Source organism: Ziziphus jujuba, chromosome 6, assembly GCF_031755915.1.
Source record: "Ziziphus jujuba cultivar Dongzao chromosome 6, ASM3175591v1".
In the NCBI taxonomy this organism is placed as follows: Eukaryota; Viridiplantae; Streptophyta; class Magnoliopsida; order Rosales; family Rhamnaceae; genus Ziziphus; species Ziziphus jujuba.
In genome coordinates, this window is record NC_083384.1 from 12,234,845 (window position 1) to 12,254,460 (window position 19,616).

At 33.6% G+C, this 19,616-nt stretch overlaps 5 protein-coding genes across 8 annotated transcripts; 2 read left to right on the top strand and 3 right to left on the bottom strand.

Annotated features, from left to right (window-relative positions):
* Positions 1–5,800: 5,800 nt before the first annotated feature.
* Positions 5,801–9,811, top strand: LOC107430740 (O-fucosyltransferase 19). Of its 2 annotated transcripts, none has more exons than XM_016041616.4 (8): positions 5,801–6,739; positions 7,406–7,478; positions 7,576–7,646; positions 7,737–7,825; positions 7,956–8,088; positions 8,185–8,417; positions 8,508–8,984; positions 9,091–9,811. In XM_016041616.4, the coding sequence occupies exons 1-8, from the start codon at positions 6,167–6,169 to the stop codon at positions 9,344–9,346; spliced, it is 1,905 nt and encodes a 634-aa protein (XP_015897102.1). In that variant the 5' UTR covers positions 5,801–6,166; the 3' UTR covers positions 9,347–9,811. The 2 variants fall into 2 exon arrangements, with proteins under 2 accessions (XP_015897102.1, XP_015897101.1); XM_016041615.4 differs by having other exon boundaries at positions 5,802–6,745.
* Positions 9,812–10,725: 914 nt separating this feature from the next.
* LOC107430742 (fructokinase-like 1, chloroplastic) lies at positions 10,726–13,387 on the bottom strand. The gene is made up of 2 exons (XM_025078875.3): positions 12,341–13,387; positions 10,726–11,806 (listed from the first exon to the last, which is right to left on the bottom strand). Exons 1-2 carry the CDS (start codon positions 13,214–13,216, stop codon positions 11,114–11,116), a joined length of 1,569 nt encoding a protein of 522 aa, XP_024934643.1. The 5' UTR covers positions 13,217–13,387; the 3' UTR covers positions 10,726–11,113.
* A 455-nt stretch (positions 13,388–13,842) lies between these two features.
* Positions 13,843–15,838, top strand: LOC107430741 (protein transport protein yos1). 3 transcript variants are annotated; one of them, XM_048464592.1, is made up of 3 exons: positions 13,873–14,002; positions 14,401–14,481; positions 15,246–15,838. In XM_048464592.1, the coding sequence occupies exon 3, from the start codon at positions 15,249–15,251 to the stop codon at positions 15,477–15,479; it is 231 nt and encodes a 76-aa protein (XP_048320549.1). In that variant the 5' UTR covers positions 13,873–14,002; positions 14,401–14,481; positions 15,246–15,248; the 3' UTR covers positions 15,480–15,838. The 3 variants fall into 3 exon arrangements, with proteins under 3 accessions (XP_048320548.1, XP_015897103.1, XP_048320549.1); XM_048464591.2 differs by lacking the exon at positions 14,401–14,481 and having other exon boundaries at positions 13,843–14,002; XM_016041617.4 differs by lacking the exon at positions 14,401–14,481 and having other exon boundaries at positions 13,843–13,999.
* Positions 15,839–16,090: 252 nt separating this feature from the next.
* LOC112493448 (heme-binding-like protein At3g10130, chloroplastic) lies at positions 16,091–16,914 on the bottom strand. Its single transcript, XM_025079374.3, has one exon. It carries the CDS (start codon positions 16,768–16,770, stop codon positions 16,156–16,158), a length of 615 nt encoding a protein of 204 aa, XP_024935142.1. The 5' UTR covers positions 16,771–16,914; the 3' UTR covers positions 16,091–16,155.
* A 1,233-nt stretch (positions 16,915–18,147) lies between these two features.
* LOC107430733 (uncharacterized) lies at positions 18,148–19,293 on the bottom strand. The gene has a single exon (XM_016041609.4). It carries the CDS (start codon positions 19,159–19,161, stop codon positions 18,532–18,534), a length of 630 nt encoding a protein of 209 aa, XP_015897095.1. The 5' UTR covers positions 19,162–19,293; the 3' UTR covers positions 18,148–18,531.
* Between the last annotated feature and the right edge of the window lie 323 nt (positions 19,294–19,616).

Below are 19,616 nucleotides of genomic sequence, written 5' to 3' on the forward strand. Positions count from 1 at the left end.
CCGCAAAGGGACAGAACGTGCAGGCTGTACAATCTTCCAGATTCACTCCGTGTGGAACTTCTCATTTGGCCGCTGGAATCTGATTGCCACCGAACTATCTGAGAAACTCCAACACAACGCCAGCCCATGATGCTTCATGGTCTCGCATCTCGTATCGCCGTCCAAACCTACCATCTCCACCGTCCCTTCGAAAGCTATCAACCGCAATGATTAAATCAGGAGGCAAAAGTGAAAAAAGAAAAAATAATCAACAATCATTTAGGATCCAACGGATAAAAAAAGAGTAAGAGGTCAGTGTCAATTCTAACGGTTAGATGAGTCATGCGGCGACGAGGTAGTACGGTAAAAGACGTAATTTGTGTCAGAATGTGAGACCCCGTGACGGTGCCACGTGGCGAATTCGATTATTCTAAAAGTGGAATGTCAGTCGGAGCGGCTCCCCAGTGTGAAGGCAAATGGTGATGGTCAATCCCAAAACCAAAGAGTGACGAACTTGTAATTTTATTTTTTGTTTCGAAAACAAGTCTCGAAGAACGTTCCGATATTAAACAGTAACTTTACCGTACGAGAATACCTGCCAAAGCTCTTCTCTTGAAATTCCCTTATTACCCTTCAATACCAAGTTATTACCCAATATATATATATATTTTACTCTTTTTTGTTCTTTCAAAATTACAATAATTTTCTAATGGAAATTGAAGAGGCTGGGATCCAAACATAAGACTTTCAATTATGCGAGTGAAGAACATACAAGCCAACCTCACTGGTAAATAAACTTAAATTAATTTATATTTTTTCTTAATTAATTGAAGGTACTTTAATGTGCGTTATCTTATTTTTCGGTCGCATCCTTGAAGAATAGTGTTTGCAAGATTTTTTAATTTTTTTTTGAGTAAATTTAGGGTGATTAAAATTTTGATATCCAACAATTTTTTAATCTTTTTTTGTGGTTTTACTATTCATAAAATAATATTAATTTAATCATTATTAAAAAATTAACAAATAACTGATTATCAAAATTTTAATGAAAAATTTAATATTTGTAGTATTGCCTTTTTTTTTATTTTTATGATTTATTTTAACATTTAAAAATTTAAAGGTAAATTTATTACCTTTTTTATATATATTTCCTTAATTAATTGAAGGTACTTTAATGCTTGTTACCTTATTTTTCGTTCACATCCTTGAAGAAAAACGTACGCAATACTTTTTTTTTTTTTTTCATGATCTATTTTAACATTGGAAAATTTAAAGGTAAATTTTTCACCATTTGTATTTGTTTTTCTAGAAAAGAAAATTGCCCCTTTTATTCTTATTGGAACATATTTGTCTTCTGAGGTATTTGAAAATTATGGAGGAAAGTGGATTTTTTCAGCAAAATAATATAAGGCCCGTTTGGGGTTTCTTTTTTTTTTTTTTGGGGGGGGGGGGTAATAATTAGACGCCATGTGGATAATATCAAAATTAAAATTAATGGGAATTTGATATTTATTTGAACAGTAAATTTTTATAATGTTTGAAAAGCCGTTAAAAGTAAGAAAATGCATAGAAATCTAATTCCTTCAAAACAGGAAAAGTGAGTTGTTATTTCTACCAAAAAGTAGACCTGGCAATTTGGATCATGACACGGCGACACGACTCGAAAACGACACGGAATAAATGTGTTTGGGTTTATTATAAATGGATTCGGATCATAATCGGGTCAACCCGTTTAACACGATTATTAATCGTGTCATTTTCGGGTTGACCTGTTTAACTCGAAATTGACCCGTTACGACCCATTTATTAAACGTGTCAGTTTCAACCCGACACGATTATATACCTATTACAACCCATTTAAATTTAATTTTAAATTAATATTTTATCACTAATATAATATTTAATAACTAAAAAATATTATAAATTAAAAATTTTATAAAAATAATTTTCTATTATTAATTTTTTAAAAACAAAAAATACATCTTTAATAAAACAAAAACATAAAAAAAAAAAAAAATTCGGGTTAATAGGTTAATTTTCGGGTTAACGGATTAATAGGTTAGTTTTCGGGTTAATAGGTCAATTTCAGGTTAACGGGTTAATAGGTCAACACGACCCGTTAAAATAATCGTGTTAAACGGGTCGTGTCGTATTGACCTGTTTATAAACAGGTCGGGTTAGTGTTTTAGGTACCTGACACGATTAATAAATGGGTCGTGTTCGGGTTAGGCATTTTTGACACGATTATTAAACGGGTTGACACGAACACGACCCACCAACCCGAATTGCCAGATATACCAAAAAGTGTCATTGTAAATTTTTTTAAAAATTTACCTTTTATATTTACAAAAGATAAATTTATCCTTGATTTTAAAATATAAATTAATTTAATTTTTTTATGTTTTAAATTTTCATTACTAAACAAAGATAAAAATAAATAAATAAATAAAGTCCTTGGTCCTTAGGGAAATATTATTGGGAAATTGATTTTTTAAAATCAATTTTAGTTTTTTTTTTTAAATTTTTGAGGGCAAAATCTATGTAACACTATTTGTACTTTTTTTTTTTAATGACTGGTTAAATGGTCAAAGAAAATTCTACCATTTTTTTTAAAATTTTATTAGAAAGTGAATTTATTCATTGTAATGTAAACAAAGCATTTATTAGTTATATTCCAATTTTAGTGTAAAATCTATTACTAGTACACAAAATTTGTCTAATATATTCATGATTTTATTTGTTTGGTAATCTATTAGCCCAATAATGAAGGAAAATAGGAGATATTCGAGGCACCATATATAGCTGGTGATTCAGATCCCATGAATATGCCATATCTCCTGTGAAATTTAACGATATTCTTCAAGCAATTTCAATTTCAATTTTTTTACATGTTATAGCTTAAGAATTCGTGTCTAATAAGTAATGCATTTTTTGGAAAAGTCTCAAATGAATCAGAGAAATTAACTTACGCAATTAAAAAATCCCTATATGAAAGGAAAAAAAAAAAAAGTCAAAGGATCATAAATTTTTTAACTTAATTAATTTAATGCAATTTTCTATGTATAAGAAGGGTGAGTTTTAAGATGGTCATTGTCTCATTTCTAAATCACCTGCATAATTTTTTATTTTTATTTTTTCTTACTACAGTTCTGATTTGTTCTGGAATGGAACTTAATTACTACTAAGTTTTTTGGGACAACTTAACCAATGTCACATTTGGATTTGCTTACGAGTTGAAAACAAACATAGAAAATTTTCTTATTTACTTTAATTAGTGGCGAACAAAAATATATCCTACATTTTTTTTTATTTGATAAAATATTTCAAATAAAATATAGATTTGATATTTTATATGTATAATTTTATTAATTTTTCTTTATACAAATAAAGAAAACTAAAATTACATGTATATTATTTTTTCCTTTACACTTATGGATAGCATCACATAAAAATGAGAGAATACTAGTCGTTTCATTCTAATAATAATGGATTACAATTTGCCAAACAAATAAAAGGATAACGATTTTTTATTTATTTATTATTTTTCATCAAATTATAGGGGATTTGTCGTTTTAGGTAATGTTTGATACCTCTATCATTTCAATTGAGTACAAACAATACGCAATCGAAGATGCTTAAAGATTGAACCCAAAAACGATAAAAGATAATAATACTAACACATTGACAGGACATGACCGAGCCAATTATCTATTAAATGTTAGATTACCATTACTTCTAACAAAGAGTTTATCCGATTAAACATGCAAATTCTAGCTCTTTCCAAACCTATAATTATTATAAATCAAACAGAAATTGACTTGCTTCCAAACACACTTTAGGAGACACGCATTTATTTCACATGGAAATTGGAAAAACTATACGCAAAAAAAGTTCATTATGTCGCGGCCATGAATCTATTAAGTCGTTTCACGTGCAATAAATTAACTATTGTAATTAGACCCTTCACCAATTAGACAAAAAGTTTTTGACGAAACCAATTTTTCTTTTTTTGGTGAATTTGTCGAAACCAATTAGACAAATACTTGTAAATGATGTATGATTGTTATTTCATTTTTGAGTATTTTCTATGTTTAAAACATTCATCTAAATGCTATATAAAAGATAAATTAAAATGTGTGGTTATTAATGGTTTTTATTGATAAAAAAAAAAAAAAATTGGTTTTCCATCATATCATAAAGTGCTTTTACAAGAGTGGGTAACATCCTAGAAAATGGCAAGCCAAGCTAAATTCTATTTATGTTGCTGTGTACACGTATTTAATCATCTAAATTTCTAGTGAATCACAAATTTGTGAAAGTAAATAAAACATCAAAATCCAAAACAATAATTTTATTATTTCTTATATCACAAAGTTCTCATATTTTTTAGGAAAATTATCAATTTTCATAATTTTAGATTTCAATAATTTTTTTTTTAAAATCATGATTCATAAATAATTTAAGGTTCCAGATAATTCTTTTCACATGTATCGTAGTTTCTTTATCTGATCTATAATGGTTATTCATTAGATTTCTTGTAGCCGATTTATAGGTGAGATTTTAATTTAAACAAACTACATAGAAACAAACCATATAATAACATTCTAACTCCCTATTAATACAAAATTCAATTATTTGCATGTAGAAAAACAAAAATATATTTTATATATGAAAAATAATGTTAAAATTATATTAGCAAATATGCCAATAATATTTCTAAGAATATTTATTTTCAAATTTTTGTATGACAGTTAAAATATGTATTATTTTATATTTTAATATATATTATCTATCTTTTTTTGAATAAAAGAAATATATTTATTTATAGATATATTTATGATATTTTATAGGTAGCAAAAATATAAATCTATTAAATTTAGAAAATTTAAACATTGCAAAAATGATACAAAAAGCAAAAATGGCACAAGAAAAAAAAAATAGTGTGTAGAGTAATTGATAACATTTGAATTTTCAAAGTTATTTAATATTTTTTTTAATTTTAAAATAGATTAAAAATTATAATGAAATAGATTATAGATTTGAGTGTTAAATTATGAAAATTGATAATTTTGTAAGATGAGAACGCAAATGGAATCAAGGAATAGGAGATACAGAAGTATGAATAATATTTTTTAATATTATTTATTAATTTAAATTTATTAGATAAGGAATCAAAATTATTTTGGATTATTAAATTTGTTAAATTTAAAATAATATTTCATTATCTTCTATCATATCTGAAGAACAGGATGATCCTCAATACTTTACTCAATCAATCAATCTTTCCTTCACATCCTTTCACGTTGATATTTGATTATGCATTTTATTAATTCACCTTCACCTTCTTTCCCGTCGATATTGATTATTATGCATTTTATTAGGAGATCAATTTGATCTAATTGGTGCATATCAATAAACCAACTACCAAAAACGATCTAGATCTTAAAATTATTTTTTAGACTTGTTTTTATATATTTATAAAAACATATTAAATTTATTTATTTTTGGATAATATAAATCTTTGGTATTATTCCTTAGATTGCAATTCGATTATAAAAGAAAAAGAAAAAACCCAATTACCCCAAAATATTAAAAAGGTCAACTCCAAAAAGTTTGTGCTATTTTTTGCCTTTTAAGAAAAGCTATGGTTATTTCAAAAAAAAAAAAAAAAAAAAAGCTATGGTATTTTGTCAGATTTGGAAGGGCAAAAATGACAATTCATTGATAGAGTTACGATGATAAAAAACATGCTTAGATCTAACACAAACACCAAACATAGGATCGTCATCTTCATTGATACATATATATATATATATATATAAGAAACAAAGGAAGAGTTTCAGAGAGAAAGAAGAAAAGAGAAAAGAGAGAGAGAGAGAGAGACAGGGAGGCTATATATAAACACTGATAAAAATCAGAAAATAATAAACACCTCTGCTCGCCTGAGATTACGGACCTTCTATATACCACCATTCAAAAAACAGAAAAAGCACCGACCCACAAACCCAAACTCGCGCTTTCATCTCTCTGACTCTCTTCTCTCTTTTTTTCTTTTTTTTTTTTTTTTCGTTCACTCTAAAAAGCCGAACACTTTATTTTTTTTTTTTTGTGGGTTAGTTTTTTTGGCACTCATTTTCCTTCCCCGGAAAATTCAACTTTTTTTTTTTCTTTCCCACAAAGTCTGGCCATGTCGTCCGGTGGTACAAACAACTCTTGCAACGGTAGTCCAAGAGTGGCCGCCGCCGCCGCCGCCGGGGTGCCAACCACCACAAGGAGACGCGTGGCAGACCTACTGGATGCCGAGAGAAATTCTGGCGGCCTCTCCGATGTCTCTGACGAGGAAGACGAATCCAACGGCTCTAATGGTGGGGCCCACCACCATCATCATTACCACCATTATTACCATCATGTCCCTCTCATTAAGAATCTCCTCCTAGTCCGCCGACGGGCTTTTCACTGCCTCCCGGAGACTTGGTTGCTATCCGTCGAAGATGGGTTCTTGTGGGCGGCTGCGATTGTTCAGTCTTTGAGATCGGGGAGGAATATGGGCCGTAAGATCTTCGTGTTATTGATGTTGATGGTTGTTACGTTGTTCTTCGTCAAAGTTTCGTTTCTGAGTAATAATGAGGAGATGAAGAGGACGGAGGGTGGGCTTTTGATCTTACAGACTTTCAAGGATGATTTGGCCACGGCCCATAAGGCAATCACCGAGACCGAGACCGAGACCGAGACTTCCATGCCTAAATCTGTTCTTGAGAAGGTCTCTGTAAGTGAATTCTTCTCCCTTTTTCAAAAATTGTTTGTTCTCCTTTTCGATGTTTTCACACTCTGTTTGGTTCCCCAGAAAATTTAGAAGGAAAAAAAAAAAAAATCCCGACATTTGCTCTATAGGGATTATAATCTGTTTTAATGTAGCAAACTCTCATTCTAACTTTTATACAAATTTCAAAATTTTTAACCATGTAGCAACATTTCCTTTCTCCCTTATATGGATGAATTTGTAAATGTTAAATATATTCTGGGTTTCTTCAATTATATATATATATATATTTTTTTTTTTTTTCTTTCTGGGTTTTTGAATTTGTTCTGTTGCTCCTTTGACTCGGAAGACGGAATGGGATGCTGTTTCTAGCCGCATTAATTTTTAGTTAGGCCACTTTTTGACCAATGAGCCGTTTTGCTAATTCATTTTCCTTTTAGACTTTCAAATTAAGTCATCAATTTAACGGTGAATGTCATGGTTCTATGTTGTGATACAAGTTTATAATGGAATTTAAAGCTTTTAATGGTTTCTATTGTTCCTTTTACTGATTTTATGTTTTGTGAAAAAGGAAGAAAATAAAAGAACATGTTGTTCATGCTTTGTTGATTTTCCTTATTGGGACTAAGATTCAATTTTCGTTTATTTATTTATTTATTTATACAGACTCCGGAGATATGGATGAAACCGAACAGCGACAATTTTGTGAGATGCATTTCTCGACCGAAGAATCAAATAAGTATGTCTAATTTTTCCTACACCAAATTTGCCATGCATGTTAGTATCCAATCAAGTTTTGTCTTATTTTTTCTTTTTGTAATGTTAATTTTTCTCAGGGACACGTCGAAAAACGAATGGTTACATACTTGTTCATGCCAACGGTGGATTGAATCAAATGAGAACAGGGGTTTGTCTGAAATTGTTTGATATTGGTTTTGTAGTTTTTCCTTTTTCCTATAGACTTTGGAGCTAACCCAGAACCTTATCTGATGTGCAGATTTGTGATATGGTGGCTGTTGCAAAGATTATGAATGCAACCCTTGTTCTTCCTTCCCTTGATCACGAGTCGTTTTGGACAGATCCAAGGTTTGATTCTCAAACTCATATATATATATATATATATATATATATATATTTTTATATATAGACTAAAATATTAATTTCAATTTCTATTTTTTAAAATATTTTTCAACCGAATTCTCTATTAAATTTGCAGTGGCTTCAAAGATATATTTGACTGGAGACATTTCATGAACGTTTTGAAAGATGATATCGATGTAGTTGAGTATTTGCCACCCCGGTACGCAGCCATGAAGCCCCTTTTGAAGGCCCCCATCTCCTGGTCAAAGGTTTGGAAATGATTTGAAACCTTTTAGATGCAGCTCTGTTTTGAATTCACTGTTCCATCACTTGGATTGTATCTCAGATTCTTCAAATACGCGCAGGCTAGTTATTACAGAAGTGAGATGATTCCATTGTTAAAGCGGCATAAAGTGATAAAGTTTACACACACTGATTCTCGACTTGTTAATAATGGCCTTGCATCTTCAATCCAAAGGTTGAGGTGCCGTGCCAATTATGAGGCTCTCTGGTATGCGAAGGAGATTGAGGATCTGGGTAAGGTTTTGGTTGATAGACTGAGGACCAATGGCGAGCCATATGTTGCTCTGCATTTAAGGTACCTTTATGGTATTATGTCTGGTAGAATTTCTCAATTTGGGATTTGTTTGTGAATTAGTTTGTTCAACCAAACCAATTATAATTGCAGGTATGAGAAAGACATGCTTGCATTCACTGGCTGCAGCCACAACCTTACTGCACAAGAAGCTGAGGAACTTCGAATAATGAGGTACAGCGTCAAACATTGGAAGGAGAAAGAGATAGATGGTGTAGCACGGAGAATCGAAGGGGGATGTCCAATGTCCCCAAGAGAGGCAGCTATGTTCCTCAAGGCCATGGGATACCCTTCCACTACAACTATCTACATTGTTGCTGGAAAAATATATGGTGGCAATAGCATGGCAGCCTTTCGCTCAGAGTACCCCAATGTGTTCACTCATTCTACTCTTGCAACAGAAGAAGAGTTGGAGCCCTTCAAGCCATATCAAAATCGTCTTGCTGCCCTGGACTATATTGTGGCACTTCAAAGTGATGTGTTTGTTTATACATACGATGGAAACATGGCCAAGGCAGTGCAAGGGCATAGAAGATTTGAAGGATTTCAAAAGACTATTAACCCTGATAGGTCAGTTCTCATATTGTTTTTTTCTTTTTTCCCCCCCCTTATCTTCATGAATTTGAAATTTGCACTTGAAGTTGGCGTTTTGATTGTTTTGTCAATTGTATTTCAGACAAAATTTTGTCAGACTGATTGATCAGTTGGATGGGGGTGCACTATCATGGGAAGAATTTTCTTTGGAAGTTAAAAATCTCCATTCAAACAGACTTGGAGCGCCATATCTTAGACAAGTTGGAGAGTCACCAAGGTTGGAGGAGAACTTTTATGCAAATCCTCTTCCTGGTTGCATCTGTAACAAGTCTCAGGAACAACAAATGTTGAGGTTGAAACTTGATGAGAGACAGAATCTATTAAGGGTGCAAAGATAGTGTACAATAGAGTAGTCACTATTTATTTCTCCAATTGCAGCTGCTTTGGGTTTTTGAAGTGAACAGCTATTTTTTTTCCCCAGTCAAGAGACTGTAGCTGCTCATAAAGACACGAGAGGTTTGAGGTTCACCTTGTAATTTGAATATAACAAAGTTCCAGTTTTGGTGTAAACAACAGAAAAAAAGGGCCTTTACCAGTGATTTAGGAAAGCAGAAAAATTCGTGTGTGAAGAAAAATCAGAATATTTCCAGTGGCACAAGAGAAAAGAGACAAGAGAGACAAGAGACAAGAGACAGTGAAACATCATCCCTGGCATCTGTCGAGTTATATATTTCATTGATTCATTATTCTTTCTTTGATTTTGATTCGAAGCCAATTTTTGCTTCACTATGAATTTGATTGTAATTTTTGGTACAGTTCATAATAGATTCAGAATAGAAATCGGTTTCCACATTTTCCTAGTAGATTTTTCTTCTATACCACATATATTTGAGTTTAGGATTTGGAATCACTACTCGTTCATTTTATGGGGTGAAAGAATAGTTATTTATTTATTTATTTATTTGTTTTGCTGTTGTTTTTCTGTATTGCTAATTCAGTTGCTAAATTGGGACTATACAGACTTGCTTGATTCTCTGAGTTCTGAGATGGAAAAGATCTCTTCTTTGGAATCAGACAGGCTCTAGACAATTCACCAAAAAAAAAAAAAAAAAAAGAAAAAAAGAAAAAAGAAAAAAAAGAAAGGTCTAGAATTGAAAAATAGCATTTTGATGACAGCAGAGATTCTGGATATTCGAAAATCAACAATCAATTGTGACAGATAATTATAATACCAGGTCACAACAAATCAATTATTACCGGATACATAATTACTGCAGTTTATTACACTTTTCCTAGTACATATTTCTGAAGTTTATTACACTTTTCCTAGTGCATATTTCTTCAATACCATATATTGCAGTTTATGATATTTGAAATTGTATACCATATATACTACAGCTTATGATAATTGAAGTTACTGGAATCACTATTCGTTCATTTTATTCGCCGAGAGAATCGAGTTGATAGTTTTATTGAGGAATATATAGTTTTTGATTTATTTGCTGTTATTTTTCTGCATTGGTAATTCAGTTGCTAAATTGGGACCATACACGCCAATTCACTTGATTCTCTGAGCCCTGAGATGGAAAAGATCTCGTCTTTGGAATCAAACAGGCTCTAGACAATTCACCCAAAAAATTAATAATAATAAAAATAAATATATAAATAAAAAGGCTCTAGATACATTTCAATTGAAAATGGCACTTTGATGACAGCAGAGATTCTGGATATTCGAAAATGCACAACCAATTGTGAAAGATAACCATAAATAACCGTATGACAACAAATCTATACCATAATTATTTGAATGACATCATTACAGAGTTTGTGACCAATCTGTTTCAAGAGTTTAGCTAATACAGGAACCCAACGGCATAGTTTAACAAAATTCAGGGACAAATTTATGGCATAAGAAGCATTTTCAGTTTTCATTAAAAATTGGAGAGAACAAAAATGCATTACAATTGCAAGCTTATATAGCAGACAGAAAGCTTCTACATCTGAATCCCAATTTTGGTGAAATGAATCAAAATTCTGCAAAACTGACCAGTGTAAAGGCAATGTAATTTTTTTCCTCGTCCTTCAACAGTGAGAATATTACCCATAGTGAGCAAACCCTACCATTTTTAGAACCACTGTATGAAACATTAAGACCCAGCTCTAGTTTACCACATTGATGGTACATAAACCTGCTCCTTTAGATTTTGGGTTGCACTTTCAGTAGGAAAAGCTCTCACAGCACCAATAGTCCACTGTGATATAATTCCGGCTGCAATTGCAAAGCGAAGCTGCCTCTCCAAAACATCTTGATCTTCATACATCTCAGGACAACTAGTCAATTTTCTCATAATGCCAGCTACAACAGCATCACCAGAACCGGTTCTATCGCAAGTGAAAGGGGTTATAAGAACATCTTCAGTTCCAACCACAACACCATCGAATGAAGGGGAGTAATAATGAATTCGAAACGTTCCATCAGTCACAAACAGAAATTTAAGTCCATCATGCCATAATGGAGATATTTCTTCATGCGTATAATGGTAATAATCTCTCCGTTTCTTGGTTTGCTCAAAATTATTAGCATAATACTGGGGCCTGTAATTTCTCTTTCTTTCATAGTAATCTTCGTCTAGAAGAAATTCCAACTCTTGCCTTGAAAGCTCTATGATGTTTGCTTCATTCCAGGCTCTCCTCATCAACTCCCTCGTCTCGTCACGTGATTTCCACAGAGGCAAAGGCAAATTTGGATCAAAAAATACAAGCCCCCCAAACTTTTTGGAATATGCAATAGCTTTAAAAAGTGTAGAATGCATGGAGGGGGATGTTAGAACTTCCGAATTGAAGTGGAAAATTCTTGCCTGCATTAGATTAAACAACACAGTTTCATACTCGGTCTGCGAACTAATATTAACTACACCAACTAGATCAACTTTTATATTGCTAAATTACTTGAAAAACCATATACAACGACCACACCTCAGAATCTTAGTCATTACGCATTCATTTCTCCCATACTAACGCACTAAATTCCATACCTATAAGCCTATGATAGTACAATTTTAGCTATCAGGTACAACAAACCTTCATACTCAGTTCACAAACTAATATTAACTCCACTAACCAGATCAACTTCTACATTGCTGAATTACTTGAAAAACCATACACAAGTACCATAGCAAAGTCAGAATCTAAGTCCTTAACATATTCATTTCTCTCATCAGCCAGTAATGCATTAAAAATTTCATGGCTATGAGCCTATGATAGAACAATTTTAGCCATCAGTTACTAAAATCTTGGCGAATGAATCAAACTATATCTATACGACACACATCAAAAGCGCTATACAATCAAGAAATAAACTTAGTGAGCACCAAATGAATAGTCTCAGTTACCTCTTTAAGCACAGCAAGGTTCAATTCAGAGCGAAGCAGAGAGTCCTCAGCGGACTCTTTCACCATCTCCGTCCTCATTTTCCCATCTTCAAACTTAATCTTCATGTAAGCACAAGCAGTCTTTGCATTGGAATCGAACTTCACGGCTCGTGTCTGAACATTCTCTTTGTTCATCATCAACACCAACTCATTTCCAAAATCATCGGCTCCCACTTTGCCCATGAAAGCAGCACGACCACCGAGCCTCACGTGGGATATCGCCACGTTTGACGGCGGCCCACCTGGCGCCCTCACGAACTCCGGCGGGTCCCACTGGAGCATCTTCCATTGGGAGTAGATGTCCGGGTGCATCGGGTTGTCGGAAACCCGCACCGTCGGCACAAATTCTTTCTGTACGGAGCCGAAGCAGCAGACCAGAGGTGGATCTTCGTACGGAAAATCGACACCGTCGTCGTAATCTTCTAATTCTGAGTCTGATTCTGGGTTTGCATTTGAGTTTTCCGATATGGGTTTAGCCTCAACAGTGCCATTGTCGACTTGGTCTTTTCTGGAACGCTTTGTTCTCTTTGTTGAAGAAGAGGAATTTGAAGTGGAAGTAGAAGATTTCGAACCTTTTTTTCTGCCTCGGCTAGTGGGTTTTTTAGGTTCCAAAGCTCCATTGTCGTCCCCGTTAATGGAAGCTCGAGATGGGTTTAGCTTGTTATGCGATTTGAGCGGCTTAACAGGATAATCTAGCTTAACAAATTGGGTAAGTTTCTGCGACTTTGGAGACTCCGAACATTGAGAAATGGGTACTCTTGGGTGTATAGGAAGTGGGGGAGAGAATTCAAAGTGGTGAAGAGTAAAAGAAGGTGGGAGTAGCTGAAACAACGCCATAGTTGGGGTCGAAATGCTAGGGTTTATCAATGTTTGCCATGACTGTCTTCTCCAGACACAGAATAACAAAGCCTATCCAGAATCCTCAATGAAAACCCTGTCCCTGTCACTTATTCTGTCATACTCTACTTTGGTTTTCGAACAAATCTTAGACAGAATTGCTTTTTTAATTTTTTTAATTTTTAATTGTAATATCAACAATCTATTTATTCAGTTAATCACCATACCCAAATTGAAAATAAAGAAAAAACTACCATACCAAAATTCTTTCGAAGTTAATGCATATTACAAAACCAACGAAGAAGAGTATTTTAGAGTTAATAAATTTAAATTTTATTATGGAGGATTATTGTTTTTCTTCTTTTTTTTTCTTTTTTTTAATTTTTGATATTTGGAGGATTATTGTTACAAAATTTCAGTGAGCTATACCATTTTTAGTTTAGTTTAATATAATTGCAACTGGATTAGTTTTTTTTTTTTTAATTTATTTTTTAAACACTACTGGATTTTAGTTTAATGGGCTCCACAAACCATTTTTGGACCCATTTTGAGCTTAAAATCCAACGGATAATACCCGGTCGATGGTACATAAACAATACATTCTTAACCGTCAGATCAAAAACTCTTTATTTAACATCTAAAACTCTTTTATTGGATATATGCTGTGAGCCGATAAAAACCGTAAGTCTGTCTTCCTCTTCCTTCGCGAGACGGTTTTTTGGCAGAGTGAATCTCGGTCACACCGAAATCAAGGGCTGCGATCATATCAACCTCGTTTTTTAGGTGGTAAGATTCGTTTAAATCTCTTTTGATTTTACTACATGTTCTTTTGAAACTAATTTCAGGGCATTATTGTATCTAAGTATTTATTTAATTGAAAAAAATTGACCCTTTTTGTGTTAGTGCTGAGTCACTAATTTTTAACACAAAAAGGGATTTTTGGGTGCATGTTGAGGTTAATGGGATGTTGAAAGTTTAAGCTCCAGCTTATGTTGGTGCATGTTAAGCATTTGAGTGATAATAATATCATTTCTGGGTTTACACAAGGATTTTCATTTATTGCATATATATGCCCATGACCTTGATTTGGATCTGAACAAAATGGCCCGAGCTGAAACTCTGTTATTTGTTTAGATGAAGCATCTATATAGCCTAATCGACTCTAATGTCTACTTGTTATGCAGTGGATTTCTGATCCTTTGATTAGCTTGGTGAAATAGAGTTTCCCTAGAATGAACCACCTCTAGACATCAATTAAATGAAGGGTGCTAATTGCTGTGCCTTTTTCACTCAACTTGCTCATGATTTTTTTTTTTTTTTTTCGGGTACTAATTTGAATTAGCTTCATGCTTTTGTTTCCCTGTGAACAAACAGTCAACAAGGTTGAGCTCACCATGCTTAGTTGTTCTACCTGTCATGCATGTTCATGGAAATTCCAAAAGTTTTTTTTTTTTTTTTTTTTGGATAATTGTAAAAATCAGCTATAATGTATATTGGCTTGTGTCTCAATTTGGTCTAAGCAATGTAATCTTGAACCAGGAAGATATTTGACAGCAATTACCAGGATATGTGTTTGCAGCTTTTCTTTTTAAACGATTTCATATTTGTTCCATAGGGAATTGCTTTTCTATTGTCTAATGCACATGCAATCAATTTCATTTGTTTAACCCTGCAAAAATTTATTGCCATGTTGAGAAAAGGGGGTATGTTTTCAGCTTGTAACATGGTGTGGGGTTGAGTAGGGAAAACTAGTATAATAGATTCCAGTTAAGGGGGAAGACTTATGGGGTGATATGGATTGGCGCTGTTACGCCTGGAAAAAAGCTTTTGAAGATCTACGCCAGCCAAGTTTCTTTTACATTAAGAAGGAATAATGTACTGTAGGAACTTTTATTTTCAATATTAAGCAAACTGTTAATTGTAGTCATCATGTTTCTCATCTCTGGCATTTGATGTCCTGGCCATACTTCTCATTAGTGTTTATCCGTAAATGAAATGTTTGGTATTGAACCCTGTATGTATGGTGCAGAAAATGGGTTTCTGGACTTTAGTGGAAGGCTTGCTGCTGTTTGCAAACGCATTGGCAATACTAAATGAGGACCGGTTCCTTGCTCCAAGAAGGTGGACTCTTTTAGAAATTCAGGGGAGGAGAAATACACTGAAGGGGCAGATTATTGGGCTAATACATGCATGCCAATATTTAAGACTACCCCTCATCATTCTCAATATTATAGCTATTTGTTCCAAGCTGGTTTTCGGGTGAGGGGGATGAGAGTAAGAGATGCACTGATTGTAAAATTCAATATTATATATGAATAATGTGGATTGTTACAGAAATTTGGCTTGTTGAAATTCAATCAAACAAATTTTAGTCAGAAGTTATAGTCAGATGTTTATAAACTTAGCGGTGGTTCTTCATTGAAATCATCTTCACAGTTAACCCTTTGTTACTTTCTTCAGGTCTGTTTAGTTGTTTACAGTTGATTGTTGGGGCATTTGGTACTTGGCGTCGGTTTGCTCATTTTGGTTCAGTTTAATGTTTGATGGTGTAAACTAGCATTCATTTATCTAGCATTGCGCAGACTATACGTATAATACTATATATTTAGTTTTCTTTCTTTATTTCCTTCATAGCTGTTTAGTTAAGTAAAATCTAACAATCTAGCTTTTGTGTCATTTCTGCTTATAGCTTCTTCTAATAGACTCACCAGGCTATGTTCTTATTTAACATCCTTTATCTATTTTGACTCAAAATCACTTGCTGTGCCAATGGAGGAGCTGACTCGAAGGCACTTGCTCTAGTAGTATCACTCGAAAGTAAAGCTGAAAAGCACAAGCCAATATAGGTTTCTAAACTTATGAAAACAAGTACAATTTGAAACAAACTTGTTTTATTAATAGCTATTATTTCTCTTTTACAAAACCCAAGTTTTACAAACTCACTCAATCGGGATCATAACCTCATTAGTCCTAAACATAGGCAAAGTCCAAGGTGGGTTATACCTTGCTAGCAAGAAATCCCCTATGATCTTGTACCCCTCTCTCTCCAAACTCTTCTTCAGCATCTCCACCTTCTCCTCCACCACTTTCTCTGTTGCCACACCTCCAAACCTCACTACCCCATACTTCCTCTCCCCTTCCTCTATTATCTCCACCCTCTCATCCACCGGCTTCGGTGCCTCCTCAGCCTTTCGATACTTATCCGGCAACAAAAACTGCATGGTCACCATCTTCTTCTCTTCTCCCCCCCTGCTCTTTGTCACAACAGGAGCTGTCATTGCAATCTGCTCAGCAGTGCTTTGCGGGGCTTTTGTTATCACCGGAGCTGTCATGGCGATCTTTTCCGGCTTCACATTCTGTGGATTGCCCAATGCTCCGATGTAGTTGGCCAACAAAGTGAATCCGCCATCTTTGTCACCCTTAAACTGTGATGGGTCATAGGTGACTTGAGCTATCACAGAGGGTGCATATTTTCGGATTTCATAGTCGGTAAACGATCGAATTACTTCGTACTTGGGAGTCTCTACGCTTATCTTCCCAAAAACCATACCCATCTTGTGGTATAAAGTGGAATATTATCAATTCCTTCCGATGAGGGTGCTTGAAGGTAAAGCTCTATATATATATATATATATATAGCTATAAAAAAAAGCTATGACGTCTGGATTCTTCTAAACAGCTTTGTTTATGACTTTTCTACAGCTGAGCAGTGTTTGCTTGGGGTAGAGGTTTAGAAAGATTGAATCGTGGGCTTTGAAGTAGCGGTTGATTTTGCCCAATGCGTTTGTGGACTCTGTTATTCCACGACTTGCTAACTGGCTTCACTCTAAAAATTTTCACCCAAAAAAAAAAAAAAAAAAATCTATATTAAAAAATTTAAAAGAAGAATATTTCAATACAAATTTAGCTGGCATAAAATTTTATGGTTATATATTAAATTGGTAATAAAAATACACAAATACAATACTAAAAAAAATTTGATGAAGATTACTCAAACAACAGAGTTAATATTGTACAATTTTTTTTTTTTTAACAATAATTTCCTCATCCCACTATCTCGAGCTAATATTCCACAATTAATTGCATAAATTTGACAAAAAAATATAAAAGACCAAGGCAACAAAATCAAAATTGAATATATTCCAACCATTTTTTATTTTTAAAAAATTGGCATAAAAAAGTAATTTGTTATTTAATCAACATTATAATCGGTGGAGGAGAGATTTCATGCAGATCAGGTTTGAATTTGAATTTAAATTTTATTTTCAATAGTTTTATCATTGGACAAAATCTCTGAATATAATAAGTTTTTTCTTTTTCTTTTTTTTTTTCACTTTAAATATAAAAGTAAGCTTTTATTCATGAGAATAAATCATCAAGCATAACAATATCACCTACACGGGAAGGAGATGGAATTTTGTGTATACGTGGCAGGCAGCACTGCAATTATTGGGACTAAAATAATTTTTTTTTAAAAGAACAAATATAAAGATTCAAAATAGACATTAAAGCTTAAAAAAAAAGAATTTTAAAATATTTATATAAGTACCGAATGTATAATCTAAAACTAAAACTAAAAAAATTGATTGCCAAATTGAAGAAAAACATATTTTTTCAGAGTTTTTTGAATGGTACATGGTATTAATAGCACTCAATATTTTAGCAATGCAGAGAAAATATATTGTTTAATATTACATATAATTTAGTTTTCGTTTTTTTATATCCTTCGTAGCTGTTTAATTAAGTGAAATCAAACAATCTTAGCTTCTGTGTCATTTCTATTTATAGTTTCTTGTAATAGACCAGGATCTGTTCTTATTTTTAATTTTTTGGTTAAACGTCTCCGAACAGTACAATAGAGCTCCGGCTAGTGGCTCTGCACCATGTAACATGGTAGTATAGGTCAGGCTGAAACAATAACAGAGCATATCAAAATTGGAATTACAACTCTCATATAATAAGACCATTTATTAAAATTTGAATTACAACTCTCATACCCATAAGTGTATGTAATAATTCAGTTGGTTTCTTTCCACTAATTTAGAACCAACTCTGTACTTATTATAACTTATTTCTTGATCCATTTTGGACTAGGATTACTTGCTGTGCCAATGGACATAATTGACTCAAGGACACACTTGCTCTAATGTCACTCAAAAGTAAAAAGCTTAAAAGCACAAGCCAAATATTGTATATATAGGTTTCTGAACTTAATGAAAATAAGCAGAATTTGGAACAAACTAACTTGTGTTTATTTATAGCTATTATTTCTTTGACAAAACAAAACCCAAGAAGTTTTACAAACTCAGATGGCCTCACTCAATTGGGATCATAACCTCATTAGTCCTAAACATAGGTAAAGTCCTCCAAGGTGGGTTATACCTTGCTAGCAAGAATTCCCCAATGACCTTATAACCATCTTTTTCCAAACTCTTCTTCAGCTTCTCCACCTTCTCTCCCACCACTTTCTCTGTTGCAACACCTCCAAACCTCACCACCCCATATTTCCTCTCCACTTCCTCAACAATCTCCACCCTCTTGTCCACTGGCTTCGGCGCATCCTCGGCTTTTCGGTACATATCCGGCAACAAAAATTGCATGGTCACCATCTTTTTCTCTTCTCCCCCTCCTCTGCTCTTTGTCACAACAGGAGCAGTCATTGCAATCTTCTCGGCAGAGCTAGAGGTTTCGGGTGTTTTGGTGATCACCGGAGCCGTCATGGCGATCTTTTCTGGCTTCAAGTTCTGTGGATTGCCAAATACTCCGATGTAGTTGGCCAACAAAGTGAATCCGCCATCTTTGTCACCCTTAAACTCATGTGATGGATCATACGTGACTTGAGCTATCACAGAGGGTGCATATTTCCGGATTTCATAGTCGGTAAAGGATCGAATGACTTGGTACTTTGGAGTCTCCACGGGTATCTTTCCTAAAACCATACCCATCTTGGTACTAAACTGGATCAATTTCAATATGAATGATCAATTCCTTAATTTGAATGAGGCAGGTTTGGTTGGCTGAACTTGAAACTGTTAATGGGTATATAAATAGTATAGGTCTTCTTGTCTATGATATGATATGAAATCTTGAATGTTCAAATATTATGTTTGACCAGTCCACGTTGCTTGGGGTAGGGGTTTAGAAAAGGTTGAATTATCTTTATGGTTTGAACTTTTGAATTACTAGTGGCTGATTTTGGCCATGCGTTTTGTGGACTCTGTTATTCCACCACTTTGCTAAGTAGACAACTTTACACTCTTAGTTGTGGTTTGGTTGGACTATTTCCTTGCAAGAAACAAGGAAAATTCCATTCTAAGTTTGTGTGCTAAAAAATTAAAACAAAAACATTCTACCTATATGTAAATATCACTGGCAAAAAAATTTATTATAATGTTCCATG